General features: G+C 38.6%; 1 protein-coding gene across 1 annotated transcript in view; it reads right to left on the bottom strand.

Moving 5' to 3' along the window:
- The window catches only part of CRYBG3 (crystallin beta-gamma domain containing 3), a 99954-nt gene that overhangs the window by 74112 nt on the left and 8120 nt on the right, over positions 1-17722 (bottom strand). The window contains exons 2-3 of the mRNA XM_029938691.1: positions 14267-14333; positions 3-270 (exon numbers count right to left, since the gene is read on the bottom strand). Of these exons, the coding sequence (XP_029794551.1) occupies positions 3-270; positions 14267-14333 (335 nt within the window). The remainder of the gene's footprint in view (positions 1-2; positions 271-14266; positions 14334-17722) is intronic.

The following is a 17722-nucleotide window of genomic DNA, read 5'->3' as shown; positions in this document are numbered from 1 at the left end:
ACAGTCACTGTGATTCTGTAAATCTTTCTCAGTTTTGTCATGGTCATCCTTGGAAGAAGACTGCTTGGCATCACCAGCGGATGATTTTCCTGAGATACTGAATAAGTTACCAAGAAACTGAAAAAAGCTTTCCTTTGGTTGTCTATCACTTTCTCCTATTTTGGTATCTGAAGTGGAGTGAGAAAGGTCATTTTGCTTTTTGGAATCTTCCTGCGTTGGAAGAGTGATTAGCTTCTCAGCATGGTTCCTTTTGTGCTCACTTTGGGGAATCTTTGAAAACAAGATAGAGAATTATAAACATCATCATTTACAAAATAACACAGATTGACTAATAACCTATTATATGACACACTCCGTGTCAGACGCCAGGGATACATTTGTAAGACTGATGGCTTCTGATTCCTCTGGCCCTTTACAGTCTAACGAAGGGCATGCTCAACACAAATTAAAGCTAAACAGTACGTGTCACAGAGAGAGAAGTAGAGCACGAGTGGGAAGCCAGAACAGGAGTAACCAGTCCAGGTTTGGTAGCAGGGACGGCAGAGGAGGTAACTCAGAGGATGATTCCTCGAAGTGCCCTCTGAAGGAGACCTAAGAGGTGACCCTGTGATGCTTGAGCATCTCCCTCCTTCCCTATCTCTTTTCTATTCTGCCTCCTCTCCCCCCAGCTCTATTTAGTGATGTGCCAGCTTCTAAGGAGTTAAAGATGAATGGAGTTTGGGTACAAAATGAGAAGAGTGAAAGATGGAGAAGTGAAGAGACAGATCATGATAAATTTTGTGTATATTTAAATTCAGCTTTCATTATTCTAAGCTAATGGACAGTACTTTCAAGCACTCTGTACGTTAGACAACACCTAAATAGACCTCATTTTGGGACTGTGCTAACCCACGAAGCTGCCACATTGTATAAAACTGTTAATGAGAAAAGACAGTGACATGGTGCATCAATTCAGAGGAAAAGCCCACTATCCTTAATAGTAAAACACAAAACCCTGAGATGTGCATTAATGCACACCCTGGGAAGTACCGGGAACCCTTGCAGATGTTAAACAATTCCGCAGCTGTGTTTCACCTGCTCATAATTAAGTTATTAGGAAAGCAAAGCATATTCATGTGCATTCTCTGTGAGCAAAGACTGAGCTGCTGTATCAAAGAACTCACTGACATTCCATGTCACACTCTTCCCTGAAGCTTCATTAGCTTTATGCCCACGTGCCAACTCAGCCTGCCTTCCAAACATGCCTGCTCACCTACTTGTAAAAGGAACGTCTGACAGTATCTGTCAGATGTCATGCTCACCAGTCGTCATAAAAGGAAAGCTCAAGTGCGAGGCAGAGAAAAGATCAGTACACCAAGGTAAAAGCACCTTAGGGCACTGTAAGTTCACATGATAAAGTTTTATTAAGAGGCTGATCCTCAAGCAGGCAAGAGCATCATAATTATAATGTTATTTGTTTACCTTGTTCCATATTTTAATCCAAATTCAAAAGAGTTCAAAGAAGTGTTCCACTAACCACTAATAAACTTTAGCATATGAAAGCTTAAAAAGTTGTTTAGAACCTATTAGCCCCGGAAATTAATTTTAAGTTTGTTCCCACCTTTGGAGTCAGAGGGTATTTTTGAGGAAATATACAGACAGCATTTTTCTCTATGTGTCAGGAGCTTAAAACTTGTGAGTCTCTACATTTAGAGTATCACTAACCTTCCAGAGTCAGTCACTCAAAGTCTCACCTTTTACTAGTTTCAATTGCAACTTGATCCCATACATCTCCACCTCATCCCTCCAACCTTCTGCTCATCGTGAGAGCCTGCGTTATAAATTAGCTGTGCCCTCTCCTCCTAAAATCAGCATAAATGACCTCTCAGTTTGGCAAAAGAAATGCTAGTATGACACTTAAAACTGCTTATGTGTATGAAGATATACATTTTCTTGTCCTTTATGCCATTTAAATTGTTGCAATTATCAGCCACACATTTCTTCCTGTTAAAAGGAACTAAGATTGTAACATGAACAGAACAGTGATTTTTTTTTCCTCCTATAGGTAGTATGACTGCTCTTCCTGGGTAGCTATCTGAAGAAAGAAAACTATAGACCATTCACTAGAATATTGTAAATACTCTTAAAATGCTTTAGAGATTCACAAAAGAGACTTATAAAATTGAGGCAATGGATTTTAAAAAAAAGGAATATTAAGAGAATATGGAGATTACATTTTTTGACATCAGTAAAATCCCAAGACAAATAATTTCTGTCAAAAATATTATTTAGGCATCTGACTCTTGATTTCGGCTCAGGTCATGATCCCAGGGTGGTGGGATCGAGCCCTGTGTTGGGCTCTGCACTTACCATAGAGCCTGCCTGGGATTCTCTCCCTCTCCTTCTGCCCCTCTCCCCTGCTCACACGTCTGCAGATGCTCTCTAAGGGGGAAAAAAAAAAACTATTTCACTGCCTCAACTATCAATTTAAAAAATTTTTTTAATGTTTATTTATTTTGAGAGAGAAAGAGACAAAAGTATGAGCAGGGGGAGGGTCAGAGAGACGGAGACAGAATCTGAAGCAGGCTCCGGGCTCTGAGCGGTCAGCACAGATCCCAACGTGGGGCTTGAACCAACAAACTGCAAGATCATGACCTGAGCTGAAGTCGAGATGCTTAACCAAGTGAGTCACCCAGGTGCCCCTCAACTATCATTTTTTTACTTGACAAGTCCTTTCAAAATACAATGGACTGCTTTCTAAACAAACAAAAAAATATTTTGCTAAGTGAAAACATTTACATTTAACCTTTTTAGAGTTATACATTTAATTTTTAAAAAACAACCATTTGTTTTTCCTTCCCAATTTTCAGTATCTAAATATATATTTATAAAAATTTTAATGTTTATTTATTTAGTTCTGGAGACAAAGAAAAAGAGAGAGAGTAAGCCAGGGAGGAGCAAAGAGAGAGGGAGAGAGAGCCTCAAGCAGGTTCTGTGCTGTCAGGACAGAGCCAGACACATGGCTCAAACTCATGTCCTGTGAGATCATGACCTGGGCTGAAACCAAGAGTCAGAAGTTTAACCAACTGAGCCACCCAGGTGCTCCTCCCCCCAATTTTCAGCTTCTTTTTTCTAGAATCTCTGTATCTTCAGCTTACTGAAGAGCATTTTTTTGTCCATAGATGTCTCCATTGCTTACTTTTTCCCTAAATCTTATGAGAAATTGGTTTTAGTAAAATACCAACAAGAAAAAAAAAAAACCTAAATCTAGAAACAAAAACTAGCATAAAAGTGCACTGCTATTCAAAGTAAACACAATAAATTCTATATTGATACAATTAAAATGTAAAGTCGCATCTGAAACAGCTGCTCTTTCCCCTCAGCCTAAACAATAAAATTCAGCCACAGGCCAGGGCCAGTGCTGCCTGCCAGCAGGACTGTCTGCCAATGTTCCAAGGAGTAGAATGAAAGCAGCCAGGATTCAAGCAAACAAAACATCAATTCCAGTTGCTCTCAAAGATGTTGGTATTCTGAATATAACATACAAAGGCTACTGATGAAGGCATTATGTATCTGGGGAATTGGGAAATTTTTTTCCCTTCATATTCCATTTGTTGCAATGTAATGCCCTTAGGTTAATTTCATCCATCTCTCTACTCTCTTTGCTCTGTGCCCAATACCTGGGAGCAAAGGAAAGCATTAGCGATACTGATTAGTGAAATGTAGCTTCGGCCTCAAGGAGCTTACAGTCTAGCGAGATGGTTACCACCGTGTGGGGCTTAGAAGAGGTCTGCACACAATGGAAGACACAATGAACTTGACTGGGGATGAGGAGAATCCACCGAGGAAGGAACATCTGAGCTTGCTCCTAAAGGGTGAGAACATCCTGGACCCACAGTATAAGACACAAGTATGAACTGTGTTTGTCATGGCAGCAGTGTGGCTAAAGACTGGGGTAAAGAGAAGAGAGAAGGAGGTTGATAAGATGACTCATAGAAGCAGAAGGAGAGAGATAAAGTCAGAGACAATTAAGTTTTCTAAATTGGGCGACTATTTTAAGTAAAATAAAAAAATGGATATGGGAAATAGGAGAGGTGAAATTAGGGCCTTTGTGGGGGTGGGAGGAGATAAGGCAATGAATTACTTAGATGGCCAATACGTTGAATTTTTGGTCCCCTGGTGATGTAAAAGTTGAGATGTCTGGAGAGTACTCAGAAGCATAGTTAAGACTGCAATGTGGAAAAAGGCTACGGTATGTGCAGGATAAAAGGGGGACCAACAAAAGAACTCTAGGGAAAAAAGATATTTTAAAAAGGTGCAAACAGTGAAGAAATGACTGAGAGATGGAAAAGGCCAAAACCAGACCAGCTCATCACTCCAGAATACTGGTTGCAAAGGACAAAGGATTTCCAAAAGCAAATGGGGAGAAAATGCCAAATGCCAACGTGAGGGCAAGAAAGATGGTTATCCTCTCCCACGGTTCTTCAGAAACATTAGGTACACTCATATCCCAGGAACTGTACATCTACTCTTCTCTCTGCTTGGAACGTTCTTCCCCCACACAGCTGTATGACTCACTTTCCTCACCTCCTTCAGGCCTTTATTTCAAAGTCATTTCCTCATTGAAAGCTTCCCCAGTCACACTAAAATAGTAAATTTCTCCACTCGAAAGTGCCAATATCCTCTCTCTGAATCTTCTCCTTTGTACTTGTCAGTATCAAACAGACACACAGATACACTTTTATTATTTAATATTTGTTTCTTCCTCTAGAAAGTAAAAATCACAAGTGCAAGGATTTTTGTCTATTTTATTCAGTGCAGTGTCTCTAGCACCTTGAAATGTGACTGACTGTAAGAGTTGCTCCAGTAGTTGTTGGGGTAGTCAGTGAGGAATGAGGACTATAGAGAAGTCCTAAGAATGCAGGAAAAACAGTTGCAACAACTCAGGAACTTGCAGCCTCTGCCTCCAACGAATGTGTTAAGCCAGGAGTAGTAGGTATACAAGGGAATAGGAACAGTCAGTAAATAGAAGGGAACACTTTGAGAAGTTCTTTAACTTAAAAAAAAAAAGGAAAGACAGAATACGACAGTTTAAGGTCTAAGATAGAATAGATGGCTTTTTGATCCTGTTTTGTGGATCGGCTCTGCACCCACTGGAAAGAGAGTGACGGCTATACAAGAGAGGAGGATGGCAGGGTCCAGAAGAAAAAGCACAAAGTAAGATAAAGAGACCAGTATCGTCTCTAATACTTCTAATGCTAATAAAGGACAAATACTATCCTTAGAGAGGAGCAGAGACATTTCACCTACTAGGTAAAGAGGTGAGGAAGTGGCTAAGGCCTGAGCAATGCTGTAAGTGGGGAAGACAGAGATCAAGGTCCAACAAATGGCTATGAGCTGAGTAAAGTGAGAGGAGAGATGTAAGCCAGAGGAGGGACACACAGGTGGAGCTGGGATGTGGGCTCCCCAGAGAGAGAAGACCTGGAAGATGGTTTCTGGGGAATGTACTAGTAATTGGCAGAAATGGATATACCAAGTAGCAGTTAGGGTCAAGGCAAACTTGAAAGCATTCACTCATTTGGTAAATGATGACAAAAGGATACCATTCCAGATGTTTACACGCAACAGTAAAAACAAAACAAAACAAACAAAAACCCCACCAAGAGCTCTGCTTTCATGGAGCCCATATTCTAGTGTTGTAAGATTTTTTTTCAAGTCCAACTGGTATTAGAGTGTGTCACCTTCCCTGAGTAGCCTATAGCAGGGAACAGATTGCAGATGTTGCCCCAATATGGTGACTAGCACAGGATATAAAGTTAAAAAGGTCATGGGGTAGAGTGTGTCACCAAAAAGCCTGTTGAGTGGAAAACAGTGAAGAGCCAGGTGACTCTCCCTTTACTGTGTCAAGCATCTGGCTTGGTCATCCTTTCTACCTCAGACTCTACCTTTACTGCGCACAGCAAGGGTGCGCCTTCAGACACCCCGACTCACAGATCCTTAGTGCCCTCAACTCTAGTGACCTCCACTGCCACTCTTCTTGCCTCTTCAGTCAACTCTGACCCTAGCGTTATCCATGACTGCATCACCTCTGAAACTCCATCTCAGGCATTCCCAGTGTCCCCACCTTCTCATCTTCCCAGATGTCTTACCACACTGTCCCTGCCTCATCACGGCTTCTGTCTTCTCTTACACTTCCCACAAATTTTCCTGTATTTTCTATCTGGCCATCAAATGAACAATAACCACAAAGTTTCTTTGTTTTATTTCTTGTCCATCCCCACCCAGAAAATTTCTAGTTTTATCTTTTCTACCTAAGTGAATGAGTCTTGCTTTAAAAAGCCCTAAGTGGGGCACCTGGGTGGCTCAGTCAGTTAAGCGTCAGACTTCAGCTCAGGTCATGATCTCATGGTTCGTGGGTTCAAGCCCCGTGTCAGGCTCTGTGCTGACAGTTCAGAGCCTGGAGTCTGCTTCAGATTCTGTGTCTCCCTCTCTCTCTGACCCTCCCCTGCTCATGCTGTCTGTCTCTCAAAAATAAATAAAACACATAAAAAAATAAAAAGCTCCAAGTATATGCATGCTATGCATATTCAGGTAGCCAACAATTCACAATTTATAGCCTCTGCTGGAAATCTGTCTGTACTCTTTCCTCATTTTCCACAGCAGCTACTTCTCATCTCTCCTACCCCCTCTCCCACAGCCTTGCTCAGCAGAGCCCCCCACCCGCTCTTTCATGCAGATGCTCCCTCACAGCCCTGACTCCAGTGGCGCCTGGGAGGCTTCCTTCGTGATGCTCTCCACGAAGGAAGGACTCCTCCTCCCAAGGCAAATTTCTCCACCACAGCACCAGTTCTGAGTCCTTGTCTCCTTGGGAATTAAAGTTCCTCATCTGCCCCTTATGTTCATAAGTAAATGTCCAAGGAAAGCCCTCTCTACTCTTTACTACCAACCTCCTCAGAAAAGGATTCGTAACCCTCACCACCTTCTTTCCCCTTTCCTCCGAAATCACTCAAATGTTTGCAATCTGGCTCCCTCTCCAGCTGTGCTGACCACAATCTCTAAAATACACTGACCCACTTGCTAATACACATTTTCCCCCTGTCCTGCTCTTACATGATGGGTCTACAGAATGTGAGATTTAATCCCTTCCTGATAAGCAATCTTCCTTTGGCTTCCATGACACTACTCAGATTTACCTTCTTCTCTAAACTTTCTCCATCTCCTTCCAGTTCACACCATTCTAGCCATTCCCTATGTAACATGTTTCTCCAATTTCCAGCCTAGGACTGCTTTATCTTCATGATCTTCTTATGAAGTTTCATTTCCCACAAATTAATCAGATGACTCCCAGATTTTTATTTGTAGCTCAGACAGTATGTCTGATATATTATCATAACCAACTATCAATTCGACATCCATCTCTACCTGGATACTTCACTGGAACCTCGAGCTGAACACATCTAAAACTGAACATGACCACACTTTGTTTCCATTCTTTTTCTGCAAACCTTAACATTCCCACCTGTTAAAGTCAGACAAAACCTCAGGATACCATGACCTCTCCCAATATACTGCCAGCAGTTACTTAACCTGTTCCTTGCTTGCACTGTCCCGTCTACTCTCCAGACAGAAACTAGAACGGTCTTTTAGAATTCAAGATTCTAATCATCTTTAAAGACCTTTAAAGGCTATGCACTGCTGTCAGGATAAAATCCAAACTCTCGAGCATGGCACTCAAGGTACGGGTGGGTCTAGACCCGTGTCTTTCTCCAGTTTCATCTCTTGTCACAATGCTTGCAATGTCTAATGTCCTCATCCACTCCTTCCCCATCTCTTCTCTCCCCTCGATTTCTCTTACTACAGAACATCTGCGCAATAATGCTATTCCCACTGCTGAGACCACTTATTCCTTTGCTTCTTTGCCTGGGAAATTTCTAATACAACTCAGGTTTTTCAGAATGGAAATCACCTACTTACACGTTCTTCCAATGAAAATAACTACCATCCAGTTTTCCATGCCGCCACCAGGTAAAGGTAAACAATTTTATATGCTCTCGCCATGAGGAGGACTATCAACTAAATTATTAACAGGTACTAAAATCTGACACTCATAGACTAAAACCAGCTGCTTATAATAGAGAATTCTAGTTAGTTTGCTCCTAAGACATCTGGCTGTTAACACATTACTTGACAAATTTGCCAATATTTTAAATTCTACCACCAACAGTTAAAATTTCTTCAGTTTTGAGGAAGATATTTATTATCAGATTATTACTGATATCCTGAGTTAGCTATAGTTTAAGTGGTGCTAAACTTTTTAATCAAAATCACTATTTACCTTCATTATAATGGATTTAATTTGTGGGGGCTGTTTAACTATAAACTATTGATACATATTTGCATGAATAATATTTTCCAATAAATGGGTTTTACAACTAATGGTAAAGTGCAAAGATGAGTTATTTATGCCCTTATTGTTAAAGTAATTTTGTTTGAAAGGTTATATAACATTTTTATCACAGAATTTTTTTTCTACTAAAAAATTAGAACATGCCAGCAGGTTGGCTATCAACTATTTTGCCCTAACCTGGTTATTGTTTAACATAACAAGTTATCTGCAACTTTTATGTCATATCTGTGTTGTGATCAGTTCTGAGATGTCACAAATAATTTATTACTAAAATTAGTTAAAAAGCTGAAATTTGGGGCGCCTGGGTGGCTCAGTCAGTTAAGTGTCTGATTTCGGCTCAGGTCATGATCTCATGGTCCATGAGTTGGAACCCCACATTGGGCTCTGTGCTGACAGCTCAGAGCCTGGAACTGATTCAGATCCTATGTCTCCCTCTCTGCCCCTCCCCTGTTCACACTCAGTCTCTCTCTAAAAAAATAAACACTTTTAAAAAGCTGAAATTTCACTTATAAATGTTCTAAAATGGGGTGGCTTAGTCGGTTAAGCATCTGACTCTTGATTTTGGCTTAGGTCATGATCTCACAGTTTCATGAGTTTAAGCCCCACGTAGGGCTCTGAGCTGACCCTGCAGAGCCTGCTTGGGATTTATAGTCAGTCTCTCTCTCTCTCTCTCTCACTCTCTCTCTCTCTTGCTCTCTCTCTCTCTCTCTCTTGCTCACTCTCTCTCTCTTGCTCACTCTCTCTCTCTTGCTCACTCTCTCTCTCTTGCTCACTCTCTCTCGCTCACTCTCCCCCTACTGCCTCCCCCCTACTATACTCTCAAAATGAATAAATAAAGTTAAAATACTCTAGAATGAAATTGTTTTATCTGCAATGTTACCTTCAGTTTTTCATTTCCATGTAATTTCTGACAAAGGGATGTACTTATATATAGTGTACCAAATAAGTGCCCACAACCACAGGTGACCCAAGACAGTCATTTATCATCTGTCAGAGGAAAAAAAAAAAAAATGGGAGTAAAAAACTGCTGGTTTAAAATAAGAAAAGTCTCAGCTGTAGAGTAGCAATGAGTATTGACAGGAAGAAAGGGCTGTTGATGGTCCCTGGCACCATGAGGAGACAAAAAGACAGAGATGTTTCCAGATGTCAAGATTGGGTAATTGGTGGCACCTTTAAGAAAGACAGGGAATACAGAAAGAGAAGGAAATTAGACAAAACAGACTGAGTTCAAATTTGAGAGTGTCAAATCTTATACCCAGTTACATTGACAGAAAAGGTAGGTCAAAGAATTGGCTCTATTACCCTAAAGCTTAGGAAAACACGTTGGGCTGGAAGGACATGTGTGAGCTTTGTCAAGGGTTAAGGTGTAGGCAGAAATCAATCAGGGCAGATGTGTAAGGACAGAAAAAGGAACAAATTTAAAGAAGATAGAGGAAAGGCCACCCTTTCTGTTATGGTAAAAGGGTTCTCCGATAAAAACACTGGGCCAGAATAATAAATATTTTTAATTCTATGAGAGCTTTTTGGAACCCCTTTCTAATGTTATCAATATCTGGCACCCAAGGAAGAAAATTTACCCACAGAAATCTGAAGTACATTCATAGACTTTCATAGACAGTTTCCATTTGATAAGGTACTCCATCATACCAAAAGTAGGACCACTACAGGTCTCTGACAGAATGGAGCAGCTGCAAATCAAACTAGTTACCTTACACTACATTCAACACCCAGAAACTCTAAGATCAAGGCCCCAGGCCAGCACCAGCCATACTGACGGGCTCAGCCCTGGCAGCTCCTTTGGTCATCTGGCCCCACAGTGATACACAGTGCAATCTCCACTTCGGACACTCTGATGGCCTTAGTCATTTATGGAAACAATCAGGGCTGAGAAATTTTTTACTTCCAGCTAAATTTCAATGCATATATCTCCATGTATGCCTTCTTTTCAAATGTGATAGAGAATTAATGTTTCTAATAACTATTTCTATACTATTCAGCCAGAAAAAGTCAGCATTATTCTCGAAGAGTTATTTCTAAGTTTTAGCCTGACTGTATATGGCAAGAAGGCAGCTCTTTTCCTGAGTACCTATTTTGTGACCAGCATCGTGCAGTGTTGTATGTGTTATCGTCGTTAATTCCAAAGCACGTCTATGAAACGACCTTCCACATACTCCCACTGCAGATTAGCAAACCAAAGTTCAAAGAAGTTGAGTAAATTTTCCAAGATTACAGAACTACCACATGGAAAGCTGGGGTTTAAGCCCAGATTTGTGGGATTCCAAAGACTGTTCTTTCCATCACTGCACATGTAATTTTAAACCTTTTCCAAGGAGGCCCGTGGTTGGCAGAGGCAGAGAAGTAGTGGCTTACTCTGAGACAACTCATTCCATCATCAACATTTCTATCAACCAAAGCTTTGCTTTCATCTATTTATAAATGAGTTCCAAATGTGATTACAATAGAATTAAAAAAAAAAGTTCTTGTATTTGAAAAGAAAAATGTGAAAATCTCTATATTAAATTGATGTTTTACTGCTATTATCTGTATTTATGAGAAAAAAAGGTAGCAAGCATTTATTAAGGGCATCATTTATTTAAAAAATTAGTTCAATCAACTTTCCCCTAGCCTAACCAAGAAAACATTTAATGCATTCAAATTTGGCTATCATTTCACTTTTGGCCAATGCAAAAGTTGAAAAGATCAATAAAGAAGGAACTTTTATATCAAAATATGAACAGATGTATAAATTTAATAGGTCTATCTTACTAAACAGCACTGTAAACTCAATATTAGTATAAAGAATAGTTAGTGACTATTTCTCTTCCATATGGTATCCTTGAGCTACATTATTCCCATCTTTACCTATCAATCAACAGTGGCAATAGTTAAAGAAAAAGTGTGGGGGAGGGGCCTGGTGGCTCAGTTGGTTAAGTGGCCAACTCTTTGATTTCAGCTCAGGTTATGATTTCGTGGTGCATGGGTTCTAACCCATGGCAGGCTTTGCACTGACAGTGCAGAGACTGCTTGGGAGTCTCTCTCTCCCTCTCTCTGCCCCTCCCCAGTTTGCATTCTTTCTCTCTCTAACTAAAAAAATAAGCACTAGGAAAAAAATATGGGTCTTTGTTGTTACAGGATTTGTTCACAGGATTAAGTGTTATAAATCAAAGATCATAGTAATACGCACTAGACTGATCCTCCTTGATTATTCAGAGGAATATCATAGGCATCTATAAACTACCACCTGTTAAAAACCACTCTAGAAACTTTATAACAAAAGTTTTATGATTAGTTATAAGCAGCAGTTCTAAAGTGGGACAAAAGTTAAATTTTATATAAAGCAGATGTCAAACTATTGAGAACAAGCCTAACAATCATCAATTTATTTAGGAATGAATTGGAGAATCTATAACCTATGATCCATATTTAATTCTTTTTATTTAGCTCATGACTCATTTCTGAAAATAGAATCTCATTTTAATAAGATTTCTTTTTGGTAAATTTAGTTTATGAATATATCTTATAAATTAAGTTCACAAATGTGAAGTATTATACAGAACTGTATCTGAATTCTCCTGTCTTCTCACACTATCAGTGTAGGTTTTGTTAAGTGACAATCTCAGAGATTCACTTTCTTCGATTATAAAAAGATAAAAATTCTAATTAACACTGTTGATGAAGCACATATGCTAATTGCTTCTCTTGTACAAAACATTATAAAATGATAGTAAAAGAATTGTTTAAGTTATAAATACAAAGAGAGGAAGAGAATGGATATCAGCAGATAAGAGATTTCAAAACATGTTTAGAAGGCTAAGGCAGATGGAGGCAGAGTAACTGACCACAGGAAGCTTCTACCCAACTGTCTCTCCAGGGGGAGAGCTCTGATCGTGAAGGAAACAATCTACTCCATGGACAACCAGAAAAAGCTCAGATTTTAAAGACACTAGGTACCACTCAGGACAGTGTGAGACACAGGATAAAAAGTAAAGCGTTTGGCTGGAAATCTTCAGATGGAATACCTGAGTCCAGGGCTCTTCTGCTTTCCCAAGGAGTTAAAGGATCCTCCCTACCTGCCATCACTTCCACCTCCCAACCAAATATATATATAGAGAGAACATCTCTGAAAATGGCAAGACTCTGGGCAGACTGAATTTGAGGTATAAAAGGCCATCCATACAGAAATGTCTGGAATGCTGACACTCAAGTCTAGAGTTCAAGAGGCATGTCAAATAGAGATCTGAGAGCCAAAAAGTAAAACAAGAAGATGGAAAGATATTATTTTGGAAGACAATGAGGAAGACTGAGGACTCTGAGAAACATCAATAGGAAAAGTCATCTCACCAGAAAATTAGAGGTTAACAGAAGGTATTGGCCAGAGCAGGAAATGAAACAAAGTATGATATTATGGAAGCAAAGATAAAAAAGCAAATCTCTATAAAGACAAGACTTGGAAAATTAAGTGTCTCAACAGATAAGTAAACTAAGAATAGACTACTGACTGTAGTTAGCAAAATGTCAGCAGTTTCATGGAATGACTTTTACTCATTTAACTACTTACTGAGTATTTGTGACATGTGTATCAGGCACAGTATTAAGCTTCCCATGTGTGAGGAAACTAGGGACAGGAGACGAACCATGGACTAAAGGGGGGGGGAGGGAGGGGGTGATGGTCATGGTGGGGGCACTTGTGGGGGGAAGCACTGGGTGTTATATGGAAACCAATTTGACAATAAACTATTATAAAAAAATAAATAAATAAAATTAAATTAAGCACTTGGATCAACAAAAAACAAACAAACAAAAAAAAGGAATAAGAATTTAACAGTGATTGACACAGACTTTCCTAAGAAACTTTTGGGTAAAAACTGGGAATGAAATGAAATGACTGAAATAACCAGACTCCCAAAAAGAAAGAAAACAAAACTGTGTTTTAGAAGAGAAATAGAAGCCAGCGAAGATGGAGGGATGGACAGTCAAGAAAAGTTCGAAAAGAAGGCAGGAGGTAAGAGACCAAAACCACTAGAAGGGGTCCCAAGCAAGTTTACCCTTGAAAGGCAACAAGGGATGCAAACTCCTCTGCAGTAGGTAGACAGCAGCAGGGGAGTGAGAACATGCCTCTCACTCTTAAATAACAGTAGACGTGAATTTACCAAGATCAGTTGTCTAAGGCTACAAGACAACTTATGAGGAAAAAAAAAATGTCAAAGTTTAGTGATTCTCAAGGATTTTTAACTACACTTATCAGTAACTATCTAGGCAGGTGTGCAGCTTACACACTTTTCATGCTTGTCCTATATAAACCATAAAAGCCAGTTCATGTGAGCTGACCAAAAATATCCATCACATACTACGAACATGCAAGAACGTGTTAACTTCTGCCTGCCAAAAGCACTATTAGATGTCAGAAGCATTTGGGAAACACAACGTAAATCAAAGAATGTCGTAGGGAAAAGAAACTATGGCAGTCAGGCAATCCAATTCACGGATCTAAAAACTAAGGCTCAGAGATGTTAAGTGTCTCAGCTAAAGGCCCCACAGAAGGTTAGTGGCAGAGCTGGGATGAGCACGCTCCAACTCTCTCAGGGCCCTCTCCCCCAGCCCCGCCCCGCATACTATGTCCAACAGAGCTGGGCTGGATTTACACATCAATAATATAGTGCTCTTTCTGAAATGTCAAATAAAACACAGTATTTAAAAGGAGCAGAAACTAAGAAAAATATTTTTACTTAATATAAAAAATATTAATTTGTTCTGTTTGGAGTGTCATTGTAACTACTGTATTGTAAATGACGGAAAATAATTGCATATGTTAAAAAAAATAAATTGTGTTATATTAAAAAAATAAAATGGTAAAAAAATAATATTAATTTGAAACTATACCTTTACTGCTTCTGATGAAAGTACGTTTTCCTTTTTCTGACTTCTGCTCATGGACTCATTTTCAACACTGAAAAATAAAAACCATAGTTTCTTTGAAATTAAAAGAGAATTACCAAAATACATTTTCTGTGTTTAAAGTAAAAACTGAAAGGTCTTTCATGTACAATGCTCAAAGGATTCATAAATAAAATGTAAAAGAGTATGTTGTTGAATCTCTACACTTGAAAACACATTCAAATATACTCATCTGGGCCTCAGAAATTCTTGTGAATCTATCACACGCTACATTTTCTTATGTTGTAAATCTTTATTACAGTAATGATGCACCTGAAAAAGAACAGCGTACAGCTATCTTGGAAATGATTAACACTCTGCAATTTTATTTATAGTAAGGCCTGATATATATATTTTTTAATGCCTATACTAATGCTACATGGAATACAATATATTTCTACTCAGCAAGTCTTTATAAACATATAGGATCATCTAGTGCACTTTGGGAATACTCAAAAATAGATGCAAGCTTATCTAGACCCAAATGTGTCCCAGATGGCACCTTAAAAACCTGATTTTCCAGATAGTCACCTCCCAATTGTCTGGTCTAGAATACCTTCACAGATGCCTTATGTCATAATGAACTATGCTTCCTATTAGGCACATATGCATATCAGATATAAATTTTTATATTTCTGTTTTACGCATGATCTTATTTTCATACTTTCATAATGCTAGACAAATTGAACAGCTTCCCACTAAATATTATTCTGACCGTCTGCCTTATGCCAGAGATTGTGCTTGACAATTAGGTCAAGGTCTTTATAAAACTCAGTCTTGTAGGGGAGACTGATATACAAACTAAAAATGCAGTTTGGTAAAAGTTAACAACTGCTCAAAGAACAAAATACTCTGGAGCACAGAGGAAGCAAAGAACAGCAATTTTGCCTGCTAAGTGCCTGCAGAAGAGGCACAAAGGAGGGGTAATAGAGCATATGGCATTTTTAGCAAACCATGTTTTGTTTGTTTGTTTTTAATAGAAGACTGAAGCACAACTCATGTCACGGGGTAACCCTGCGAGAAGGGAGAATGACACCAGAGGTAGTGGTTGCCAGACTATGAAGAACCTGTCTGACATGTTTTAGAATTTGATCTTAGTCCTACTAGCACCGGGAAGCCTTTAGCCAGGGGACTAGCATATAGCAGGAGAGATGATGGAGAGTGGGGAAAACACAGGGCATCATGGTGACTGGTAGTAGAGGGGATGAAAAGAACGTGGTCTCAATACCTCAGATTAGAACAAAAGAAAGAAAAGACATGATTCAGGCTAGTTAGGTTTTCTATCCATAATGTCCAGCACAATTATGTAGACTATCCAGGGAACAAATGGTAATGGAAAAAAGACAGAAAGGTAGAAAGATCATGAACATGGGAAAATACAATGGATTTAAATTTCATTGAGTCTCAGACTCTATGCAGAAATACTCAAACCAATAAGAAATAGTCATACTCATAAGCCTTTGAACCGTCAACAGGAAAAGCAACTAGGTAAAGGAAATAAATATGTGCTTAACACATGAAAATTCCATATGAAAAACCAAGGACAGAAATAGAAAATACTGTACAATTCAGAATTGTAACCAAAAAAATATATATACACACAAACATACACAAAATAAGAATGTCTCAAACATTGATACTTTAAAAATGATTGGGTTCTTATCTCCATTTTCTATTTATTTCCCATTTTAGCTTTATTGTTTGTTATAAGGTTAGCAATTCTTTTTTTTTTTTTTTAATTTGAAAGAGAGAAAGAGAGAGAGAGACGGACAGAAGGTTTCTGGGTTCCAGGCCCTGCGTCAGGCTCTGTGCTGACAGCTCAGAGCCTGAAGCCTGCTTTGGATTCTGTATCTCCTTCTCCTCCTGTCTCTCCCCTGCTCATGCTCCGTTTCTCTCTCAAAAATGAATAAAGGCTAAAAAAATTTTTGGAATTCTAGAGTGTTTACAGCACTCTCTGTAAACTTACTGCCTTAGTGAAATTGTAAATGAAAATGGTAAAAATTTATTTTCCGGTACAAAAGGTCTGTAGAAAAATGTAGCTCCAGGTTCATGAGAGCAATACAGAAATCAGTATTTTCAAGTAGTTGTAATTACATACACTCTACACACACACACACAAAATGCCAGAAAAATATAGTTGTAGGTCAGTATATAAGTATTTTGTATGGAGTAAACAACTGAATAATTAAAAGCTGGAAAAAAAAAGGAATACCTTCAGAAACTTTCTAAAACTTATATCCTATGTTTAAGTCTCATGAATCTTACTGCTAAACTAAAATTGCAAAATGTGTTGAGTTCTAAATAGCACATTTTAGAATTCTGGGTTAGCTATAAAAATTACTGTTTCAGTTAAAGCTTTCCCCACCTTTTCTAGTTTATCCAGGAAGAGTCCTTCTTAATTGATCTCAGGCCTCTTCAGGATTGGTATGTTTAAATCCCTTATTCCTGTCAAAATGATTCTTAATCTGATCTTCACACTTTCCAGTTTAAAAATTCCTTCAGATTCATCAAACTATGAGTTGATGAATAAAATGAAGAGTCGTTAGGATACAGAAAGTTACACATGTGGCCCCAGAGACACCCATCACAGAGAACCACTTTACATTCTCGGAATATGCCAGCAAACCACTATCTTCTCCTGTCTGCAATATTTCAACAACTTGCCCAGCTCTTAATCCTTTATAATTGAGTTCAAGCTTAATCTTTGTTGTTTTGGGTTGTCATTGAACCTAGTGATATCACACATATATTTCTGCGGTATACTATAATGTCTAGCTATCTAATTAGAATGTAACTCATTAATTTCAGAAATTATATCACTCATATATATACCCCAGAGCCTAGCATTGTTTCTGGCATTCAAATATTATTTGTTAAATGAATAAAAAAAATGATACCAAACAGGTTCTTCATTTGTGCCTGCTAAATCAAAAATATGGGAACAATGTAATAATACTTTTTTTTCTTAATCAAGTAGTATGTAAGTCTCCTAAAAGAATATACAACTTTCTCTAAAAGATATAAAGAGGAGAGTGCGACAGTTAGAAGAAAATTACTCAACAGAAATAAGATTATTGAGATGATTTAAAGGCAAAACACAAAAGTAAAACAGAATAGATGAAAATACTGAAAACACTGACTTACAGGTTGGCATAGTTCAAAAAAAAAAAAAAAGACTCAAAAGGCCTGGAATAGTATTCTCAGACTCTTTTACAAGGAAAAGAGAAACATGTTCAAATTCAGATGATCTCAAACCTTATGAAAAACGACAATCCGTTTCTATTGTTTTCTCACAATTTAACCCCCTTTGGGACCCTGGAATATTTCAATAGCAGTATTTTTAGAAAGCACACATTTTGTTCATGGCAGGGGGTGAGGGGCAGGAATCATAATCACACGTAG

The sequence above is a fragment of the Suricata suricatta genome, chromosome 5 (assembly GCF_006229205.1).
Source record: "Suricata suricatta isolate VVHF042 chromosome 5, meerkat_22Aug2017_6uvM2_HiC, whole genome shotgun sequence".
Taxonomy (NCBI): domain Eukaryota; kingdom Metazoa; phylum Chordata; class Mammalia; order Carnivora; family Herpestidae; genus Suricata; species Suricata suricatta.
The sequence above is the reverse complement of the archived record's forward strand: the minus strand, read 5'-3'. Positions and strand labels throughout refer to the sequence as shown.